The sequence below is a fragment of the Tasmannia lanceolata genome, unplaced genomic scaffold (assembly GCF_043159265.1).
Source record: "Tasmannia lanceolata isolate RefF3 unplaced genomic scaffold, GAP_Taslan_0.1 ptg000054l, whole genome shotgun sequence".
Classification (NCBI taxonomy): domain Eukaryota; kingdom Viridiplantae; phylum Streptophyta; class Magnoliopsida; order Canellales; family Winteraceae; genus Tasmannia; species Tasmannia lanceolata.
Window position 1 is genome coordinate 3219833 of NW_027518731.1, and position 18118 is coordinate 3237950.

Sequence of the window (18118 nt, forward strand, 5' to 3'; positions counted from 1 at the left end):
AAAATTACGTGTAGCAGAAAATTGTGTCTTTAACGTTTTTTTGGGTTTCTAAACTACTTTTTCAAACGAGAGCAGGAAATTCTGAAAATAGTTTTTTCTTTCCCAAACTTTTCTAGAAAACTCCTACAGTGGATTCACTCAAAAGGGAATTGTGATACAAGTTCGATGCGGCCCGTAAAAATGAGACGGTAAGGTTTTTGCCAAAACCACAGCAAGAAGATGCTCTCTGAGCATGCTGGGAATGTTAAGTAATGCTGGGAATGTTACATCGGACCGTAAAGGTGGCCGAAACCAATTTTTATTGCTTTTAAGAGAGCCCTTTTGTCCTCCCATTGTTCAAATTACAACTGATTTGAGAATATATGGCCATGTTTGTTTTGGATTTTGAGAATCGATTTGAGTCCAACACTGATTATTGGACTCAAATTATGCAATTATCAAAAATCCAAACCAAACAGGGCCTAAATGCAGTTGATTGTACCATTTTTCTCCAAAAATCACAACCGCAGAGAGACCAACATGCCCAAATGAGAGATCAGCCATTGAAAGAAAAAAGATTTAATTCTACAGATGATCACACCAGGAAGCTTTGAAGTTCCCATCGTTCTTCTCCCGAAATAACCACAAGATGGCCTAAAAACTGATTTTTCACATAACTTTTCCCCTTCAAACCTATATAGAAGGACCAACAACGGATACGCTCTCCCCCACCGCATGAGAAAAAGCATTGAATTCCAATCGACTTGGTCACTTGGGAATCTCAGGCAAAATCAAATGTTCTCACTCTTTCTTGGATGGTAACGATTCTTCAACCTACATTCTCATCATCAACATAAAAGAAGAAAAACCCAACACCATCCACAACTTTAATCTTGCATGTCGATATCAGAAACCGGTTTTGTTAATGATTTATCCAATAGAAAAGAGTATTGCTTAAAGCGAAAAATAACAACATTGAACAGCCTCAAATGATTGAACAAGTTTCAAGTTACAAAAGAAAGGTTACCAGTGCAGATATCACACTACTTTGGGCTAGCCAGGGGCATTTGGTTTCTGCACACTCCAAGCTTCTTTAGTGTTGCCTTTGAGGCTCTGCTTTTCATTCCTACCAGCTATTATTTGGATTTCTTCCCTTGTTTTTTCTTTATGACTTCGTCGATATACATTATACCCTTACCTTTGTAAACTTCAGGAGGCTTGCAACTACGAACAGCTGCGGCGAACTGATGAACCCTCTGCTTATCAATGCCAGTACAACAAACTACATTGGGTTTGAAACAAAACACCCGGACGGCTGGTGGGACCGTCAGTTCTACCTCATGACTGTAACCCAATTTCAGAAACAACAAGCGGCCTTCTGCTTCAGCTCTCGCTTTGAACCCAACTCCTACAATCTTAAGAAAACGAAAATATTTTGCTTCCATGTTAAGTTTCCGAACAAATCACTGGCAGTAGTAGTCCCTGCAAAGAATGACAGAAATGTAATGACAAGAAAAAGAACAAGAGGACAGAGAAAGAAAGGAGCATGGACAATGGAAAAGGAAAATAAACTAAATAAGGCTGACTACTTTTTTTTTCCCTGAATGGTTAAACAAGACTGACTACTTTGCAACAAAATAGATTATGGACAAAAGAACCAAGTGTAACTATTTTTAAAATCCTACAAATTATTATTCAAATCCAACAATCCATTTAAATCTGGAAGTAAACAATTCACGACTCAACTTGTATCATCTTTTAGGAAGCATATACACAAATCGTGAATCGTTCAGATAGGAAACAGCTAGAAGTTACAAAGTTTTGAAATTAGTTATATATTTTTCTAAATGGAGATGAATGGAATTAGTTATATCTTTTTTTTTTTTTGGAATTAGTTATATCTTATGAAAGGGAGATGAACGGAATTGCAGTAAACATTCTAATATCAACTTCTACCAGGGTGTCCAGTCAGTATGGAATATGGATGTGCACGTTCATCACTACATTAGACTGTCAAGTAACAATGTAACATTAAGAATATGTTACAGTATGCCCAATTACATCACATCAGACTCATCCATCTTATATATGTAAATAATGCTCTAAATATCATACAGAAAAATCCAACAATTTATGGTGTGATTTTGTGATTGATTGCATCTCTTCCATTCAATGGTTTTACAATCCTGTTCTATTTATAGAGCAAGAGACAGTATAACACTACAGTTGCTTCTTGAGCAGGTGACTTTGCCTAATCCCCTGTTTCTTCCACAGTGGAAAGCCCAGTCATTCACATTCACTTCCATGGCTATCTTGAACTTTTAAACATCAACTTTTTGTACAAAGTTGGAGGGTTCCACAAAAATTCCACCATTATGGGAAAATAAAAAGCTAAGAAAAATTGACTTGTCTTCAGATATAGATATCCAATTATAAGGATTAGATATATACCAAGATTCAATGAAGTTACCAAATGGGAATGCCTTGATTGGGTAGAAGCATTGAAGTCGTATTTATGGTAGCATAATCCGGGGGGATAAACAAATAATTTACATCACCGAGATAACTTTCGCCGGCATGCCTTAGATTGATGGTTAACAATGAACAAAGCATAATGGGAAAACCACTTGTCATTCGTTGGATTGATATGAGGGATCATTTTTTATAAAGTTCTCTCCCAAGACTTTTGAGGAACGTACAATACTACGAGCAATAATGATTTGACAGGAAAAAGGCAAGAAAGCCACAACTCGTGCGATAAAATTATCCGCTAGCCTAAAGATCAAGAAAACTTGGCGAATCTACCTAGCCAAACAAGTGCACAAGAGACAAGTTACTTCGGCCATCCAGGTCCAGGCTCGTGTGTAAAGACTGATAGTGAAGGGAAAGTGTTCGACATCAAGCAGTAGACTAGACCTGTACTCTTTATCAAACAGAAATTTCGATAGTACATCACTTAAGGATTCAGAAAGCAATTGTAATCTTTATCAAACAGAAATTTCAATAGTACGTCACTTAACTTAAGGATTCAGAAAGCAGACATCATCTTTCAGAATACGATGGTCCATGAACATTATATGAGGATCAAAAGGGTAACAAATGTTATTCAACACGCATGGAAGAGGCGAATGGTTTGGCATAGTTGGCAGAAGCTTCATATCACGGCAACAGTCACCGATCATACTCATCACAGTATTTGGACCCTGCCGAATTTTTACTACTTACTCAAGGATGCAAGCAGAAGTCCACAAACTTAAGAAAGCAGAGGAACCAAGTTTCTTCCCGCCTAAGCTAGCACGTTAAAAAGAATACATCAAAGGTGGATATTGTGATCAATGTTTTGAAAATCGGAATCGAATCGTAAATCGTAATTGGGGTCGAATTGTATCGGATTGTAAATCGTATCGTAATTCGTAAGATTCATTCCAAAATATAAAAAAATATGTATAATAAAAAATTATAAATAAATTAAAGAATAAAAATAGCCAATTATTCATTTTTCATCCAAATTCATTAATTCAAACAGAAACTACCATGATAAGCATTCAATATCGTAATACAAATTGTTTGCTGACAAACTTGACACATACTAATCATCTAAGTCTCATCCAAAACCATGAATCTTGGTTAATAATCTTTATAAAAAGACACATGATCATATCAATTCTCAAAGTCTCAAACATCAAATGAGAAATATCAATCATAAAAGACGGGAATCGATGTTGTCCTTATTATGGTAGTCTCCCACGTCGACTCCCACCTCGATGTGAGTAATGCCCTCAACAAATGTTCTCTGCTCGATTGGTTCGATTTGTTCGATGTCCTAATCCTCCTCTGTCTTCTTTCTTCTAATGAGAGGGATTTCAAAGGCTTCTTGTAATGTAGAAAGGAAATGAGGTCTTTTGAAAGAAAGACATATTTTCTTTTGTACAAAACTTAATTTGGATAAATCGCATAAATCGTATGAATCGTACGATTTACGATCGAATCGTAAGATTCAATAAAAAATCGTAAGATTCATACAAATTAAGATTCATCATGGGATTCAAATCGTTTTGCCTAAGAATCGTAAATCGAATCGTAAATTGAACCGTAAATCGTAAGATTTTCAAAACAATGATTGTGATCACATTAATTCAAACCGACAATACAATTGCCCAAAGCTTCTTGTGCGTTAGAAATTCTAGTGCGTTCGAAATACTTACTCCACTAGAAAGGCCAACCATTTGCAGATTGTGCGAGGATCAAATTCAACAAACTCCCACCCATCATACCAATTATTATATTCGACGGGGTCAAATATTTTCAAGAGGAGGGGATAATGGGGGATCATTCAATATGCCATGGACAATTAAAGATTCAAGAAGATGGGGCCCATCGTTAATGTTCAAATAGTTTTGTTTAGTTTTTAGATTATTACTTAAGTCTTTTTAAGTCATAGAGGGATTAGTAAAGCCTTTCCCCATCAAAATCACTCAAGTTCTTTGAGTGTTTTAAATAGGGCCCACACATGTACTACGAAAATTTTAAATGGAGTCTTTAAAGTCATTAGAGGATTTTTTTTTCGAAATGGTCATTTGAGGGTATTTTACTCCAAAAATGTAAAGTTTTTTTTAGGGTTTTAGGACTTTCTAGTTCTCTTTTAGGGGTTCTTTTAGCCTCATGACACTTTTCTTTAATGCTATGCAATGACGGAATGAAAAAAATTGGAAGTTTTTTCTCTCTTGTGTAGATATATTAGCTTTTCTCAAGTGATGCTTCATATCGGGTCAAGTGATGCTTCATATCGGGTCAGTTTCTACCCCTAAACTCTTAATTTTCTCATCTCTTGCATCATTTTATCCATCTCCCCTCTTTCTTCTTATTGTGCAAATGTCTCGTATCTTGGCATTATATAGGACCCTGACGGACTAATGTGCGCAACGCACACGTGAGTTGGGGTGCAGGGGCAGCGCCCCGGAAGGAAATTTTAATTTTCGAATTTCCGCTAAAGGGTACTTCGGTAATATTCTTTATGTAGTGGCATTGATATATATATATATATATATATATATATATATATATATAAGCCACATGTTAAGGTTATGGGTAGCTAGGTTTTCTTTGCGTTTTCTTGGCCAAGAAGAAGAGAATTTGTAAACCTAGACAAATAGTGAAAATCTTCTCCTACGAACGTAGGCACATTGCCGAACCATGTAAATCTTGTGTTTCTTGTGTGATTGTGTTCTTTGCATCATTTCTTGAAGGTTTTGCTGTACATCGTGTTCGATCCTTGTTAAGAAGGTATTTCTCAGTTTTCCACACTTGTCATATCTCTTTCCTTCTAGTCTCATTTCTCTTTTCACTTCTTTTTTACATTTCCTCCTTCACCTTTTCCAGTTGGGTTAGTAAACCACTCCTCTTCTCTACCCCTATGACCTCTCTTTCTTGATCTTAATATTTCTTGATTATCTATTCTTTCTATTGCCTTCAATAGATACACATCATGTGCCAATTGTGAATCTGGTTGCAGCTCCTTCTAACATTCACAATGATATTAACAGAAATTAAATTTTTATCCCCTACCTTCAACAACTTCATCTTTTTTTATTTGGTAGGAAAGCTCGGATCGAAATTGAGACCTCTAGGTTGTGATACGAAGCCTCAACCATTGAGCTACAGGCCCAACCCCATTTCACTTGCAGGCCTTTGTCCCCTTTAACAACTTCATCCTTGCACATTGTTGCTACTTTAACTTGGATGATAATTCATTAAGCTCCTAAGTTCTCCGAAATTACCCGCGAACCTCCGGGTTTGCACCAATACCCAATCTATTGATCTTCTCTTTGACACCTGCCTTTCAAGGAAATTAGAATGAGACAACAAAGAGTCCTCTTTCGTCTAGCACCAAAATTTTGTCCAAAATCTCCCTCTTTCTGCTATCAAAGACCTGGGATTGCTCCTTGTCTCATTCCCTGGGCTTCCTTTTGATAAACAGGATCTTCCTCGCTAATCTCTGGTCAGCCCTTCCATGGACTACCACAGATAACCACCACTACTTCAATATATAAGTAGTCATCTTCGGCTTCTCAAGCCACACCAACTCAAAGAGAAAAAGAATTGAGCCCCACAAGCCTATAGAAAACTCAAAAGATGGGATAGTGATCAGATGAAAGTTTAGGAGATGCTATCTACAAGGATCCCCAAAACAAAAAGAGCTCCTAGCACATATAAAAAATATGTCCAACCGACAAAGAATATAGAACAAAATGATGATTTGACCATTCGGGAGGCAAGTCCACCAATGGATGCCGGCCAACAAAATCAGATAGGCCATCATACTAGGAGAGATCCTAGATGCACCTTTGGTCTCATGCACAAGACAGGTCAAGGTAAAATCACCAAAGTATGGAATATTAAAACTAATCTTACCTATGTCTTATATATATTTGTGAGGTTTTACAGTGGAATTATGAAAAAAATGTACAAGTGGGTGTGATAATGTATACTCTTCCATGCATGCTTCCAATTATACCGTACATGTAGCAAAGTTTGAAGTTAACTCACATATTATAAAGTTAGCAGCTTCAATTAAGTCTCAATTAAGATGACTGGCAAGGACTAAAAAAAAACAGATATTTCTTTATTGCTTCCTTTTCTTTTAAAAGACAACTTAAAAGTGCTTGGCATAAGAACAGATATTTCTCAAAGAGATTTTCTTGGACCATGCATGGGCTTTGTGAAATTACCGAGACAAAGGAATTCCACTGCATCTTCATCAAAATGAAATTTCTTATTTTCTACAAACGATGCGTACAAAAAATAAAAGCTCGGCTCGTGAATTGAAATAAGCTGACTGAAAAATAAGAAGAGATACAAGAGACATGAAAACAATTGCTGTTAGAGGACAGGTTATAATGCGGGCAAAGCAAATCCTAGTCGACTCAGCACAACGTGGTCGAGTGCTCGGTTGACGCAGCTGGTTACTCAGTTGACATGCTTATAACTCGGGAGATTCAGAGGAGTTTTTTTTTTTTTTTTTTTTTTTTTCAAATGGTGATATGGTATATTGAATAAAGAGACGATTCAGAAGAGTTTTGATTCACTTTGTAGGGAAAAACACATACTCGGGACACGAACACGGCCAAGGTAAAAGGGAGTGGACTCGGGAGAGTCAACTATGACGTGGGGGAGTTTTGAAACTATGGTCAGAACTCAGAAGAATAGAGAATAATCTTAGGAGACTAGCCATATAGGGATAAAATTGTGAACAATTTGATCAAGTCATCTCATTGTGATGAATTCCTCTCGAATACACCATACAACAAGAAAGATCCATTCCATCACATACCCATCACTTTCTCTCTGCATAGACCGTAGATCTGCAACAGAAGTGGAGAAGAGATGGAAAAAAAAAAACAGCATGAACTCTAACCTACTTTAGATTATCATTGGGTTTCAAAACAAACAAATCCATCCCATGGAACCAATGAAAAAGCCCCAATATTATGGAACACTAGTATGCCTTCAACTAAACCTAAAATACAACAGATTCACTTAGCCGTGAGATCATGAAGAGATAATGTATGGCATTCATTTGCAGATTATTTTTTCTTCTCTTTTCAGCTACTAAATTATAAAATGTGAATGTGAATGTTGAAAGGAAGAGTTGTGAAGCCATAAAACGGTGGTGTTTATTGATCCCACCACCGTTTTACTCAGTCATTCATTAATGTTTATTGCTCCCACCCATCTTTCCTATTCACGTTTCAAAGAAGTTCCTAACACTTAAATCACAAAACTTAAAAAAAGAGATAACGGTCAGGCATTTGATCGAACAGGTTTCGAAGCGACAAGCTTCTTTTATAAAATACTATTACTAGAAAGATTAAAAAAGAAAGGTAAAGAAATATACGTTGATTGTCTGTGAATAGAGAGAACGAGATAGAGATGAAGCGAACAGAGATCCGTTTGTATTAGGGTTTTAGTTTGGGAAGTGAGATATTCACGCTCTTCTTTTTTCCCCTGTGACAGCCCGCGCTACTGTATTTAACTATTTATGAGTTATGACTACTCTTTTAGACTAGAGGGGGGGTGTATCGAGTAACAAAAAGGGCAAGTAGATCATTTTCCTTTAATTTTAGGCCTGCGAGGAAGTCACTCTCCTAGAGGCAAGCCCCTTATAGAGGGTTCAGATCAATTGGGTGGGGAGGGGTCGATTTATCACTGCCGTTGAAGCATTCCTCATCTATATGAATGGCTAGAGGGACCAAATCACATAGAATGCCACTCTTGAAGGCCCACGGGGGATCTATCATCTTAAAGAATCGTAACAATGAATGTTAGGATAAACCTTTGAATGAATGGAGCAGAGAGAGTAAACCAAGTGAGAAAAAATAAATCTATTATTTCTAGGGATTTTTAGTCTATCATTTGACGACGAGTAAGAAAGAAAATAAAAATTCAACAACTCTTTTTTCTCTAAGGATTTCTCTTCAAATGGCAGCGATTATATGTGAATCTCCTCCCACTACTTTTTCTGCATACAAACCCAAATTCTATTCCACTTCTTCTCATTTTCTGTTTTCTTCAAAACCCAGAAAACAGAGCTTCTCTTTCGGAATCAGAGCAGAAACCATGGCCACGGAAAAACTGGGTATCAAAATCGAAAACAACCCTCCTGAGTCCAAGCTTGCGGAGCTCGGAGTTAGAAAATGGCCTAAGTAAGCATTTATTCTCCGTTTTTCGAATAATGAACGAACTTACTCTTATCTTTTCTTTTCTTTTTTCCTTTCTTTCTTTCTCTTCTTTTTTGAGTGGTTTGTTTATTTCTTGGATTTTGAATATTGAACTTAAGATTCGAATTCTCTGCTTTCTAGGTGTTGAATTTTAGGGATGCTTCTGTGTTTGTATTTCTGATTGGCTACATTCAAGTGGGTTTCTGAAACAAGAGAAGAAAAAAATCATTCCTTTATCTTGTATTCTATTTATTTTTTAGGCCCTTATTTTCTCCATGTTCTTGCTTGAGTTACATTTTGTGCGTTAATAGTGTGGAAAATTAGTGGGAAATGCTTGTTTCTCTCTATAGTCTGAGAAACTCCACGTTTTCTTCAGGGTTTTTGTTTTCTTGTTAGGGTTAGAAACTTCAAATTTTCGAGATTATGGTGGGATATTTGTGGATTTTTTTTTTTTTTTGGGTTATCTGTGATGATTATAGAAGATTGATGTGGGTTCTAAAACAAACTTATGGGAAAAAAAAAAAAAATTCTTCTTTCTCAAGAATTTTTGTTTCTCGATTGTAGTTTTCCGTTGGCCCGAATACTCTTGCTAGTGCTTGTATTTTCTCTTATATACAGGTAGGAAAGATACATTTTTCTCTGGATTGAAAACAACAGAAAGAACAAAGACAATAAACATAGATCCTCTGCATCTACTAGGAGCCCTTGCATCAGAGCCCCCTTTCCATACAGTTGCACTTATATCCTCCCCTTCTCAAGAGTCAAGACCCTATTTTTTGTCCATTTGCCCTTCTTTGGTTTTGTAATGTACATTCAATCCTAGCAAAGCTCATTTGATAAGAAGGGCAAGTCCCTAATCGCCTACCCAAACTCAGACGATTAAGATTCTAAGAGGCACGTCTCTTCTCAAACCTTTCCACCATTTGACCCTATAAGGCTCTCCCTATGATCTGTGGACACGAATTCGTGCGTCAGGTATTGACACGGATACAAGGTGTTTGACACGAAAACCCCAAAAAATCTAGAAATGGGAACACGGCCGTACTCATACTCACATATAAAATTACTGACTACTAATCATAATTTACAACAGAATAAATATGGTATACATATAACAAACTAAGAATTTGTCACTTAGGTTTACCCAAGATTCAAGACCTATGATACCCTAATACATGTGAGATGGTATGAAGATTACATGAACACATATTATACTTCATATTGAAGTACCGCATGTGGGTTCAGCACGAATATAACACCTCTCAAGGTCTCTGCATATTAGCATATATTTGAAGCCACTGATCATGATTGTGAGACAGCACCCAACCATTCTATTGAGGCTATCATTTCTGAAGACCATTCTTGGTTTGATACAGTACAACATACGCACGGCACATCCTTAAATTGCCACACATAGTTCATGATTTGGCCAACTGTGACATTTATATGAAAGATTTTGGGACACGGAATTAAATCACTCGGTTTTATATTTCTGTTGCTTCTAATTTCTCAATAGAAAATAAAGAATATCATTATTTGGTTTAACAATAACGTAACACCCACCAAGGCGTCTAGGCAATGCAGCTAATCATGATTTTGGTTTAATGGTTCTCATAAAATAAATATTTCAATTGAGCTCCTATTTGTTTTGGCCTCAAAAAGGTCTATTCACAGGTTATTTATTATACAGCTGAGCCTATACTAAAAGTTAGCTAAGCCAACAGAATAGTTTCAATATCTGAAGCAAAATAAACCAAGAAATCGGACTATCAGATATTATCTTTTTATATTAAGAGGCAAAATATTGAAATGACCAGCAGTAAATGCCAATTGCTTTGGTTCCGAACCCCTAACAAAAGCTCCATAGAAATTTCTTAGCAATTTCTTGCCAGCTTGCCATCTCAAGAAAAATCGAGATCTTATACAGGGAAGGCATTGGAAAACGATTGGATCTAAGTAAAATTATCAAAGGAAGAGAACACCTAACTGATTCTGGCTGAAATTTATTAGGTGTATAATTTTTTAAAGAATATCAAATTTGAAAAAACAGAACATAAGTGACCAATTCAGTCCCAAAACTTTCAGAAACAAAGAAGTGAACTTCTCCAATTTCATAAAGATAAGTAAAACTATCAAAGGAAAAAGGTCCTGACCGAGAACATAACGCAACGATCAGGTGCCCAGATAGGAGAGATAACACAAGCACATCTAACCGACTAAGAAGAACTACCAATGACTTAAACTTATCATTCTTAAAATTCTGATTGAAAGACCAACATCAAACCACCCTACCCCCTGCTCTTTTATTACAATCAATGGCACAAGGCCCCTTCTATAGTCTCTAAAATTCATTCTGGGAGCAATTCTGCAAGGATCTATCTTGCAGGTGCTACCTGCCATGTTAATTGCTTTGAAGTTCTTGAGTTCATCAACATACTATATTTTTGTAACCACGGAAGAGTGATGAAAGATGAACAACATATCTGGAAAAAGCCAATTAAAGAAAACATACTTAGGAAAAGCAATTGTGGCATCCCATTAGATTATCTAATTTCTGTTTTTTTTTTTGAATGATCTAGATTTTCTAATTTCTATTATATGAAGTATGGATTTTTATTTTTTTTTATTTTTTTGGGAATGATTATTATATGAAGTATGGATATATTAATTTATGTGCACATATCCACACACAGGCATGCACACATGCGCATGTATACCACACTCACATGTATATTCATATGTATATTATGCAGAGTGCTTCTGTAGGGTGGGACCTCATTGTATTGTGATGAGCCATCCTCACTATTACATAGTGGACTCTGCCTATGTTTGATCAGGACTATCCATCTGATTACATTTACTTATATTTAGTTTTTTTACTGATGCAACACACTTAAGTGGATGTTAGGATTGTCCATTATGCTTGATTTTTCGGCCATTGTGGTTGTTGGGTTGTCTTTCTGATGGCTATATGATGTATGGTTGATGGGAGAATTTTGTTATGTGTTTAGATGGGGCTGTCCTCCAAGCAAATTTCCATGGACATACAGTGATAAAGAGACATGCTACTTGTTGGAGGGGAAGGTGAAGGTTTACCCTGATGGGCATGATGAATTTGTGGAGTTTGGGGCTGGTGACTTGGTTGAGTTCCCCAAAGGAATGAAGTGCACTTGGGAAGTCTCTGAAGCTGTGGACAAGCACTACAACTTTGAGTAGCCCAATCTCTTTTGGTAAGTACTGTATGTAAAAACTATCTAATGTTGAAAACCATGAACTGGGTCTTTGTTTCATACTGTCACGGTTAAGAAATGTGGGTTGATATCCTTTTGTGAGCTGATTTCTTATCTATTTTTAGATAAAAATACCTGTCTTTGTTTCATGCTCTCCCTAATTTGCAAAATATACCAGATGGGGCCCAGTGTTCCGTGATATTACTCATTTGGATGGTGGTTCCCATTATCAATGGGCTCTCTGAGTAAAACCTCTCCCATCTGGCCAATCTTAAACCATCCGATCCGTGGCCTGTGATGGCTTGCAATTTCTTAGGAGCAGCTGATCTGGTCATTTTTCTCTCTGGGTTGTAATCATACAGGTTGTTGTGAATATAGTCACAAATATCCCAATTTATGTTTTTTCAAAATATTGCTATCTTTTGAACAAAAGACTAAATCCCAAAAATTTTCAGGCGATTTTGAAAAATATTGCTTGCCTTGTGTGCTATCTCCCCAGTTGCTTTCTCCTTTTTTGCTATCCCTTAGAAAAGAGAGAAAATGCCATTATATACTCTATTCTAAAGCAATAACTAGCCACAACCACTTTGGATAGTGGTGTATGTGGTTGTGGGTCCCACTACCTATTTTTTTGGGTTTGGTAGAGCTATGTTGTACTTGAATTGGTGGCCCTTGGACTTGCCACTCAGTAGGCCTCCCATTTGGGCCCAAGTGGGACCACTTACATTTAGACCCTTATTAGGGTGCAGGGCCCACTTAAGAAAATGGGGGAGATTATGTAATTTGACATGGACACATTTTTTTTTATGCCCACAACATTTTCAAAAATCTTCTTATTTTATTTTTATTGCAAAAATATCACAAAAAATAATTCAATAAATTCATGTTATTACTTGTTGTCCTAATTTAATTTTTATATTTTTAAGTAGAGCAGACTGATCCTACTCCCCTTCCTCTTTAGCCGGATGCATTGAATTGAAACAAAACCTGTTTATTGTTGTTCCAGTAGCAGTAGTTTCTTCGACTGCTTATCTAGTAGCTGGTGAGACAGTAGCAATGATAGATACAAGGGAGCCCTTGCATAAAGACTGGTGAGACAGTAGCAATCCAGAGCCCTTTTTTGGCTCTTTATGCAAGGGCTCCCTTGTATCTATCATTCATTGCTCTTTTATTAGTATTTTATTTTTCCAGTTTTTTTGGATATGAACAAAAAAAAGTTAAAATATCTAGTGATTTTGTGACTATGGTTGGAACCAGCTGCTGGCCTTTGTTTTTTTACCTGTTCTTTGGTAGGGACATGGGCTGTTGGATTGCTGGTTGGGATGATCATATCTGCATGTTTTTTGCTCTCACATCTTAAAATCACCGTACATTTGCAAATTTACAATGGGCCCTAAGGTTGCGTACTTGGGTTTGGGTTCGCCTTGGTTTTTCTTATTTAATTCTGTTTATACAAGGTTGAATTATGACATCCCGTTGGTCGATCCCACCATAGGTCGGCCATGGGCCAGGAATTGCAGTAATCGGACGGCCTCAATCAGTTAATAAGCGGACTTGTCTATGTGATTTCAAGCCCAAATACAGCATGGCCAGTCCGAACAAAGCTCTTGTTTTAAAAATGGCACTCCATATTAAACGCTATTCTAATTGACTGTTGATAGCTTTCGTTATGTTCTCTACTGCGTATTCTTTTCTTTGCGAATGCATAGAGACATGGTATGAAGGTGTTTCTTTACCTTTGGATTTTGCCTCAGAATCTAGATGGCTTGTATTGGGAGTGGAGGAGAGCCTCGAATCTCTCTCTTTGTAGGAACTCTGGGGCATTACATAAAGAGCCTGAACTCTCTCTCTTACTAATAAAAATGGAGTACCTTGTAATTCTGCAGCGAATTCTGTCAATCTCAGCCCTTATATTTCTCATTCGGTGGTTCGCTCGGTATTTCATCAATTGCTGGAATGCAGAAAAGCATGCTTTCAGTGAGACAGACGATACAGAAGGCATGTATTAATTCTTTCTCTTGTACGTACAAATTAAATTTCCACCCCCTTTTCTTTGTCTTTTCCTGAAAAGAGGGTGGAAATGCTATCATTTTTTTTTAGGCAAAAAGAGGATGCAAAATTGAAGGGGTTTTTGGAAAGATCATTTCCTTCTTTTCATCTTCTTTTTTTTTCCCCATTGTTTTCAAATGTGTATGGTCAGATAATCTGGACCCTCTGTTGGGTGGGACCTACTCCATGGGATCAAAATCGAAAAGATTGGATGGTCATGGCTGACAGATGCGCTTTTGCCCATGTAATATGGACTGTCGATCATGGTGATGTCTGATCATTTGCTTAAAAGGGATTGATTGAATGGGTAGGATCATCCAATGGGTGTCATCTCTACAGGCATTTTTATTTATAAATTCCTGACGAATAAAATATTTTCCAAAATGCTTATCCTTTTAAAAAATATTTCCAATGAGGCCTAGATACAACAAATTAATATTGGATTTGCTAGCGTCCAACGCAGAAGGCACATTTTGCGGATGGGCTAGTGCATCTGATAGCGGCCACACAGGCTCACTTTTCAGCATGTTTTGTCTTCATTTACGAGGTTGGCTGCTGTCAGATGCAACAGCCTGTCTGCGAAATGCCTTCTGCGATGCGATGGACGCTAGCAAATCCCAATTAATATATATTAAAAATTAAACTTCCTTGACAAATATGGCCTTTAAGAAACTCTACAAGTAGGATGTTTTTTGTACAAAAATTTTTGTTTTTGTATTTTAATGAAAATTATGATTGTTTTAACATGGAAAGTATTAAGACTAAACAATTTTTGTAGACAAAAAAATCCATGAAGTTTAGAATTTGTTTTTTCATAATTTTCAACAACAAACTAAGAAATACTTTGCAAATTAGGGAATGAGGAAGCGCTTCCCTGCGCTGTAGTGGTTTATAGCGCCTCCCATTGGTCGCTTTTTTTGGGCCTGCAAAGGTGGACCCGCTAAACGAAACAATGGGAGGTGGTATAAACCACTTAAGCGCAGATAACGTCCTGCGTTGCAGCGCAGGAACACGTTTCTCCTTATAGGCAAAAAAAACTCGTTTTTATATCGTCTCCCATCCATTGGGCCAAGATAGGCTTTTATTAATATCCTTATTATTTTGTGAATTTACAAAAAATCACACCCATCAATTTATCCTAGCCCATATACTTTGTGACTAAAATATGGATGATGATTGAAAGAAAATTGATCACTGGTCCAAATTCAAGTCCTCAAATTGGATGGGTCGGATCCTCTGATGAGTATGATATTTAGGTGATGGCATCTCTGTGTTAGAGGAGCATCAGATGAATGGTTAAGATACTGGGGTAAGGCGAAAATACCAAAAGAAAAAAAGAAAAAAAAGAAAGATTTTATTGTTAAGTAACAAAAGCATGCTTTAGCTTTGATTATAATTTAGTTCTATTTCAATCCATGCTTCTCTGCAAATTTAATGCATCTATTTCTGTGATATACACCATACTTCAGTGTAAACTGTGTTGGTGTTCTTTCTTTCTGATTGCTCTCTCATTGTTGTCTTTGTTAGAAGAGGAAGATCTGGGTGGCAGGATCTCAATGGAGATGGAGAAATGGGACTAAGCTTTTGTAAATTTGAAAAATATATCTAAAAATTAAATGTAAATTTGAGTCCAATAATATGCTTTGGGCTCAAAATCGCTTCTCATTGTTGTCTTTTGTTCATGTTGTAGGAAATAAATAAACAAAAAAAATTGTATAGCTAATCTTTTTATTCATTTGTTCTAGTAACAATGGGGGGAAAATGTTTTTTGTAGTTTTATTTATATGAAGGTGCTTTTTTTTTTATTATTATTAATATGAGGGTGTCTTTTACTCTGATATTTTGATAAAAAAAATAGTGGAAATTGTTCATGATAGATTGAATTTTCCACAAATTCGGCTCGGGTTTTTTCACATAAAATGCGTGCAAGACAGATTTTACCCCCATTTTTCAACTCTAAAATGGGCATAAATTTTTTACGTGAAGAAACATTGCATAAAATTGGTTGGGAGATGATTTTTTCACCCCCTATAGGATTATGCACCCACTCTTAACGAGATTGTGACTTGTGAGCAGCTTTAACGCTTTTTGACGTCAAATCAAGTTACAAGAGGGGCGCATTACTCCCAGTCCCGGGGGGAGGGGAATCATTTACACCCATTTTAAGTACAAAGACAGAGCAGGATTAATTCTTCACGCCAGATCATCCACAGTCGTGCCCACCACGTGGGCCCAAAGTTGCATGCGGGCCCATACATGGGAAGATTTGGTTGCAATGCACCAATCAGATCAATTAACTTTTTGGGTTGATAAATTACATCATCACATCCGTCCAAATAGTGGGCCCTGCTCGAATCGGACAAACACAGCAAATACTACAACCTGATGATGATTCTGTCAGATGCATGGCCTGCAAATGGACGGTTAAAAAGAAAATAGGCGACGGTCCATGTCATCAAACGGCTGTGATCAGAGTAATTCCTGTACTATGACAGACCGCAGTGGGGCCCACAATCAAACAATTGAAGTGACCAACGGAAACAAAACCCGAATATCAAAGCTTAATATCCCACCCGACCATGCTATAATTGCTTCATCAGGGCCTCAGGGGACAATTTGATTATTGCCCTGATTTTTGGGCCATCGAAAAAGGCAAAGGACACAATATCAATCGGCCGTGAGTCCCACGTGTGAACTGTAGAGGTGGGACCCATTTAAATAGGGCAATGATATTTTCTTCCCCCATGAAGTACGCATCCCCTTAGAAGCAGGAACCTTCTCTCAGGGTGCCGCTCCCACCTCAGAACCTCGATTCGGCGCTCCTTAGGAAGGAGCTTCCAGGGAGCGCGACCTGAGAGAGACGGGAACCGCTCTAATGACACCCCAGCCTACTTCTATTACTCTACAAGTCCCACCATCACCAACTTCCTTACATCAAACTCTAACTCTTCAAAGTCCTTCATTGGAGCAAGCACAAAGGCTTGTGCATCTTCAGAATGCACGATGAACGAGTGCACACAAATGAAGATGGTTAGAAATTAGCTTTTAGATGTATTTACATTTTGAAAGATACATATGAAAATGGTTAGAAAATATTATTTTTTGATGTACTTGAATTTTTAAAGATATATTAAGAAAATATTACATACACGCTCCCATGACGCTCCCAAACTTAGACTCTTCTAGACCCCACGCTTCCCCGCCCCCAGTCCCGCCTCCGCCCCCGCTCCTGCACCCGCTTCGTGCTTCTAAGCGCATCCCCCCTCCCCGCGAATGCCATGTCATAAGGGGCGAATGCGTACTGCGGGAGGGGGTGAAAATATTATCTCCCCATTAATATCACTTTCTCGTTTAATATTAGGCTGTTATTCTCTTTCCTAAAAGACACTTATCGTGCCCTACTTGTGCGTTGTGCAACGTGTACATGATCGAATCCGTTGATCTCAATTCAGTTAACATTTTCGGCCAAATTCCGTAAAGAACATCTTGATCTGATGAAACTTTAACTCTGATCTAAAAATATATTTTTTTAGGATTTTGAAAAGAAAATCAAAACCGTTGACTTTTAGAGTATATTATCTTAGGGTTTTGCTAACGGGTGTCCTAAGGGCGCTCGTTAAGGTGCATTGGGAAAGGATTTTTTCAATCATTTTTCACATTTTTTGAGAATTTTACAAATGTTTTGAGTCACTTTTATCAAAACATGTGTAAAATTCCTTTCTCAATGCACCTTAACGCCGTTAGCAAAACCCATTATCTTATACATAAGCTGTTTGTTCTAGATCGTAACAAAACCATTTGTGTGCCCTCCTGATGATTTATGAGATAAACGGTCATGATTTTGCAGATATCTCTCATGTGGTTCCAAGAAGGGTATGTTAGGAGTGAATTTCTTCCTAGTCTTTCTCATTCATCATTCATTTATTGTTAGTTCACTACTCTCCAACACCCTATATAAGGGAAGCGATATTGCCCCTTCCCCCACCAAAAGAAAGAAAGAATCTTTTACTAGGGACAGCTTCCTCTAGTGCATTCACGACTACCATTTTACACTACAGTCTACAGGGGCTGTCCCAAGTAAAGATGGGGCGAATATATATTCCCTCCTACTATTTTACACCATGACCCCCGCCCCCAATACAA

At 37.3% G+C, this 18118-nt stretch overlaps 2 protein-coding genes across 5 annotated transcripts; one reads left to right on the forward strand and one right to left on the reverse strand.

Annotated features, from left to right (window-relative positions):
* Positions 1–885: 885 nt before the first annotated feature.
* LOC143864698 (large ribosomal subunit protein uL6m-like) lies at positions 886–8031 on the reverse strand. The gene is made up of 2 exons (XM_077375467.1): positions 7874–8031; positions 886–1461 (listed from the first exon to the last, which is right to left on the reverse strand). Exon 2 carries the CDS (start codon positions 1422–1424, stop codon positions 1116–1118), a length of 309 nt encoding a protein of 102 aa, XP_077231582.1. The 5' UTR covers positions 1425–1461; positions 7874–8031; the 3' UTR covers positions 886–1115.
* Positions 8032–8284: 253 nt separating this feature from the next.
* Positions 8285–15748, forward strand: LOC143864697 (RmlC-like cupins superfamily protein). 4 transcript variants are annotated; one of them, XR_013241333.1, is made up of 4 exons: positions 8285–8681; positions 11708–11926; positions 13813–13924; positions 15503–15748. XR_013241333.1 is itself a non-coding variant. In XM_077375466.1 (3 exons), exons 1-2 carry the CDS (start codon positions 8458–8460, stop codon positions 11910–11912), a joined length of 429 nt encoding a protein of 142 aa, XP_077231581.1. In that variant the 5' UTR covers positions 8285–8457; the 3' UTR covers positions 11913–11926; positions 12105–12319. The 4 variants fall into 4 exon arrangements, 2 of the variants coding, with proteins under 2 accessions (XP_077231581.1, XP_077231580.1); XR_013241334.1 differs by having other exon boundaries at positions 15506–15748; XM_077375466.1 differs by lacking the exons at positions 13813–13924; positions 15503–15748 and adding an exon at positions 12105–12319.
* Positions 15749–18118: the final 2370 nt, after the last annotated feature.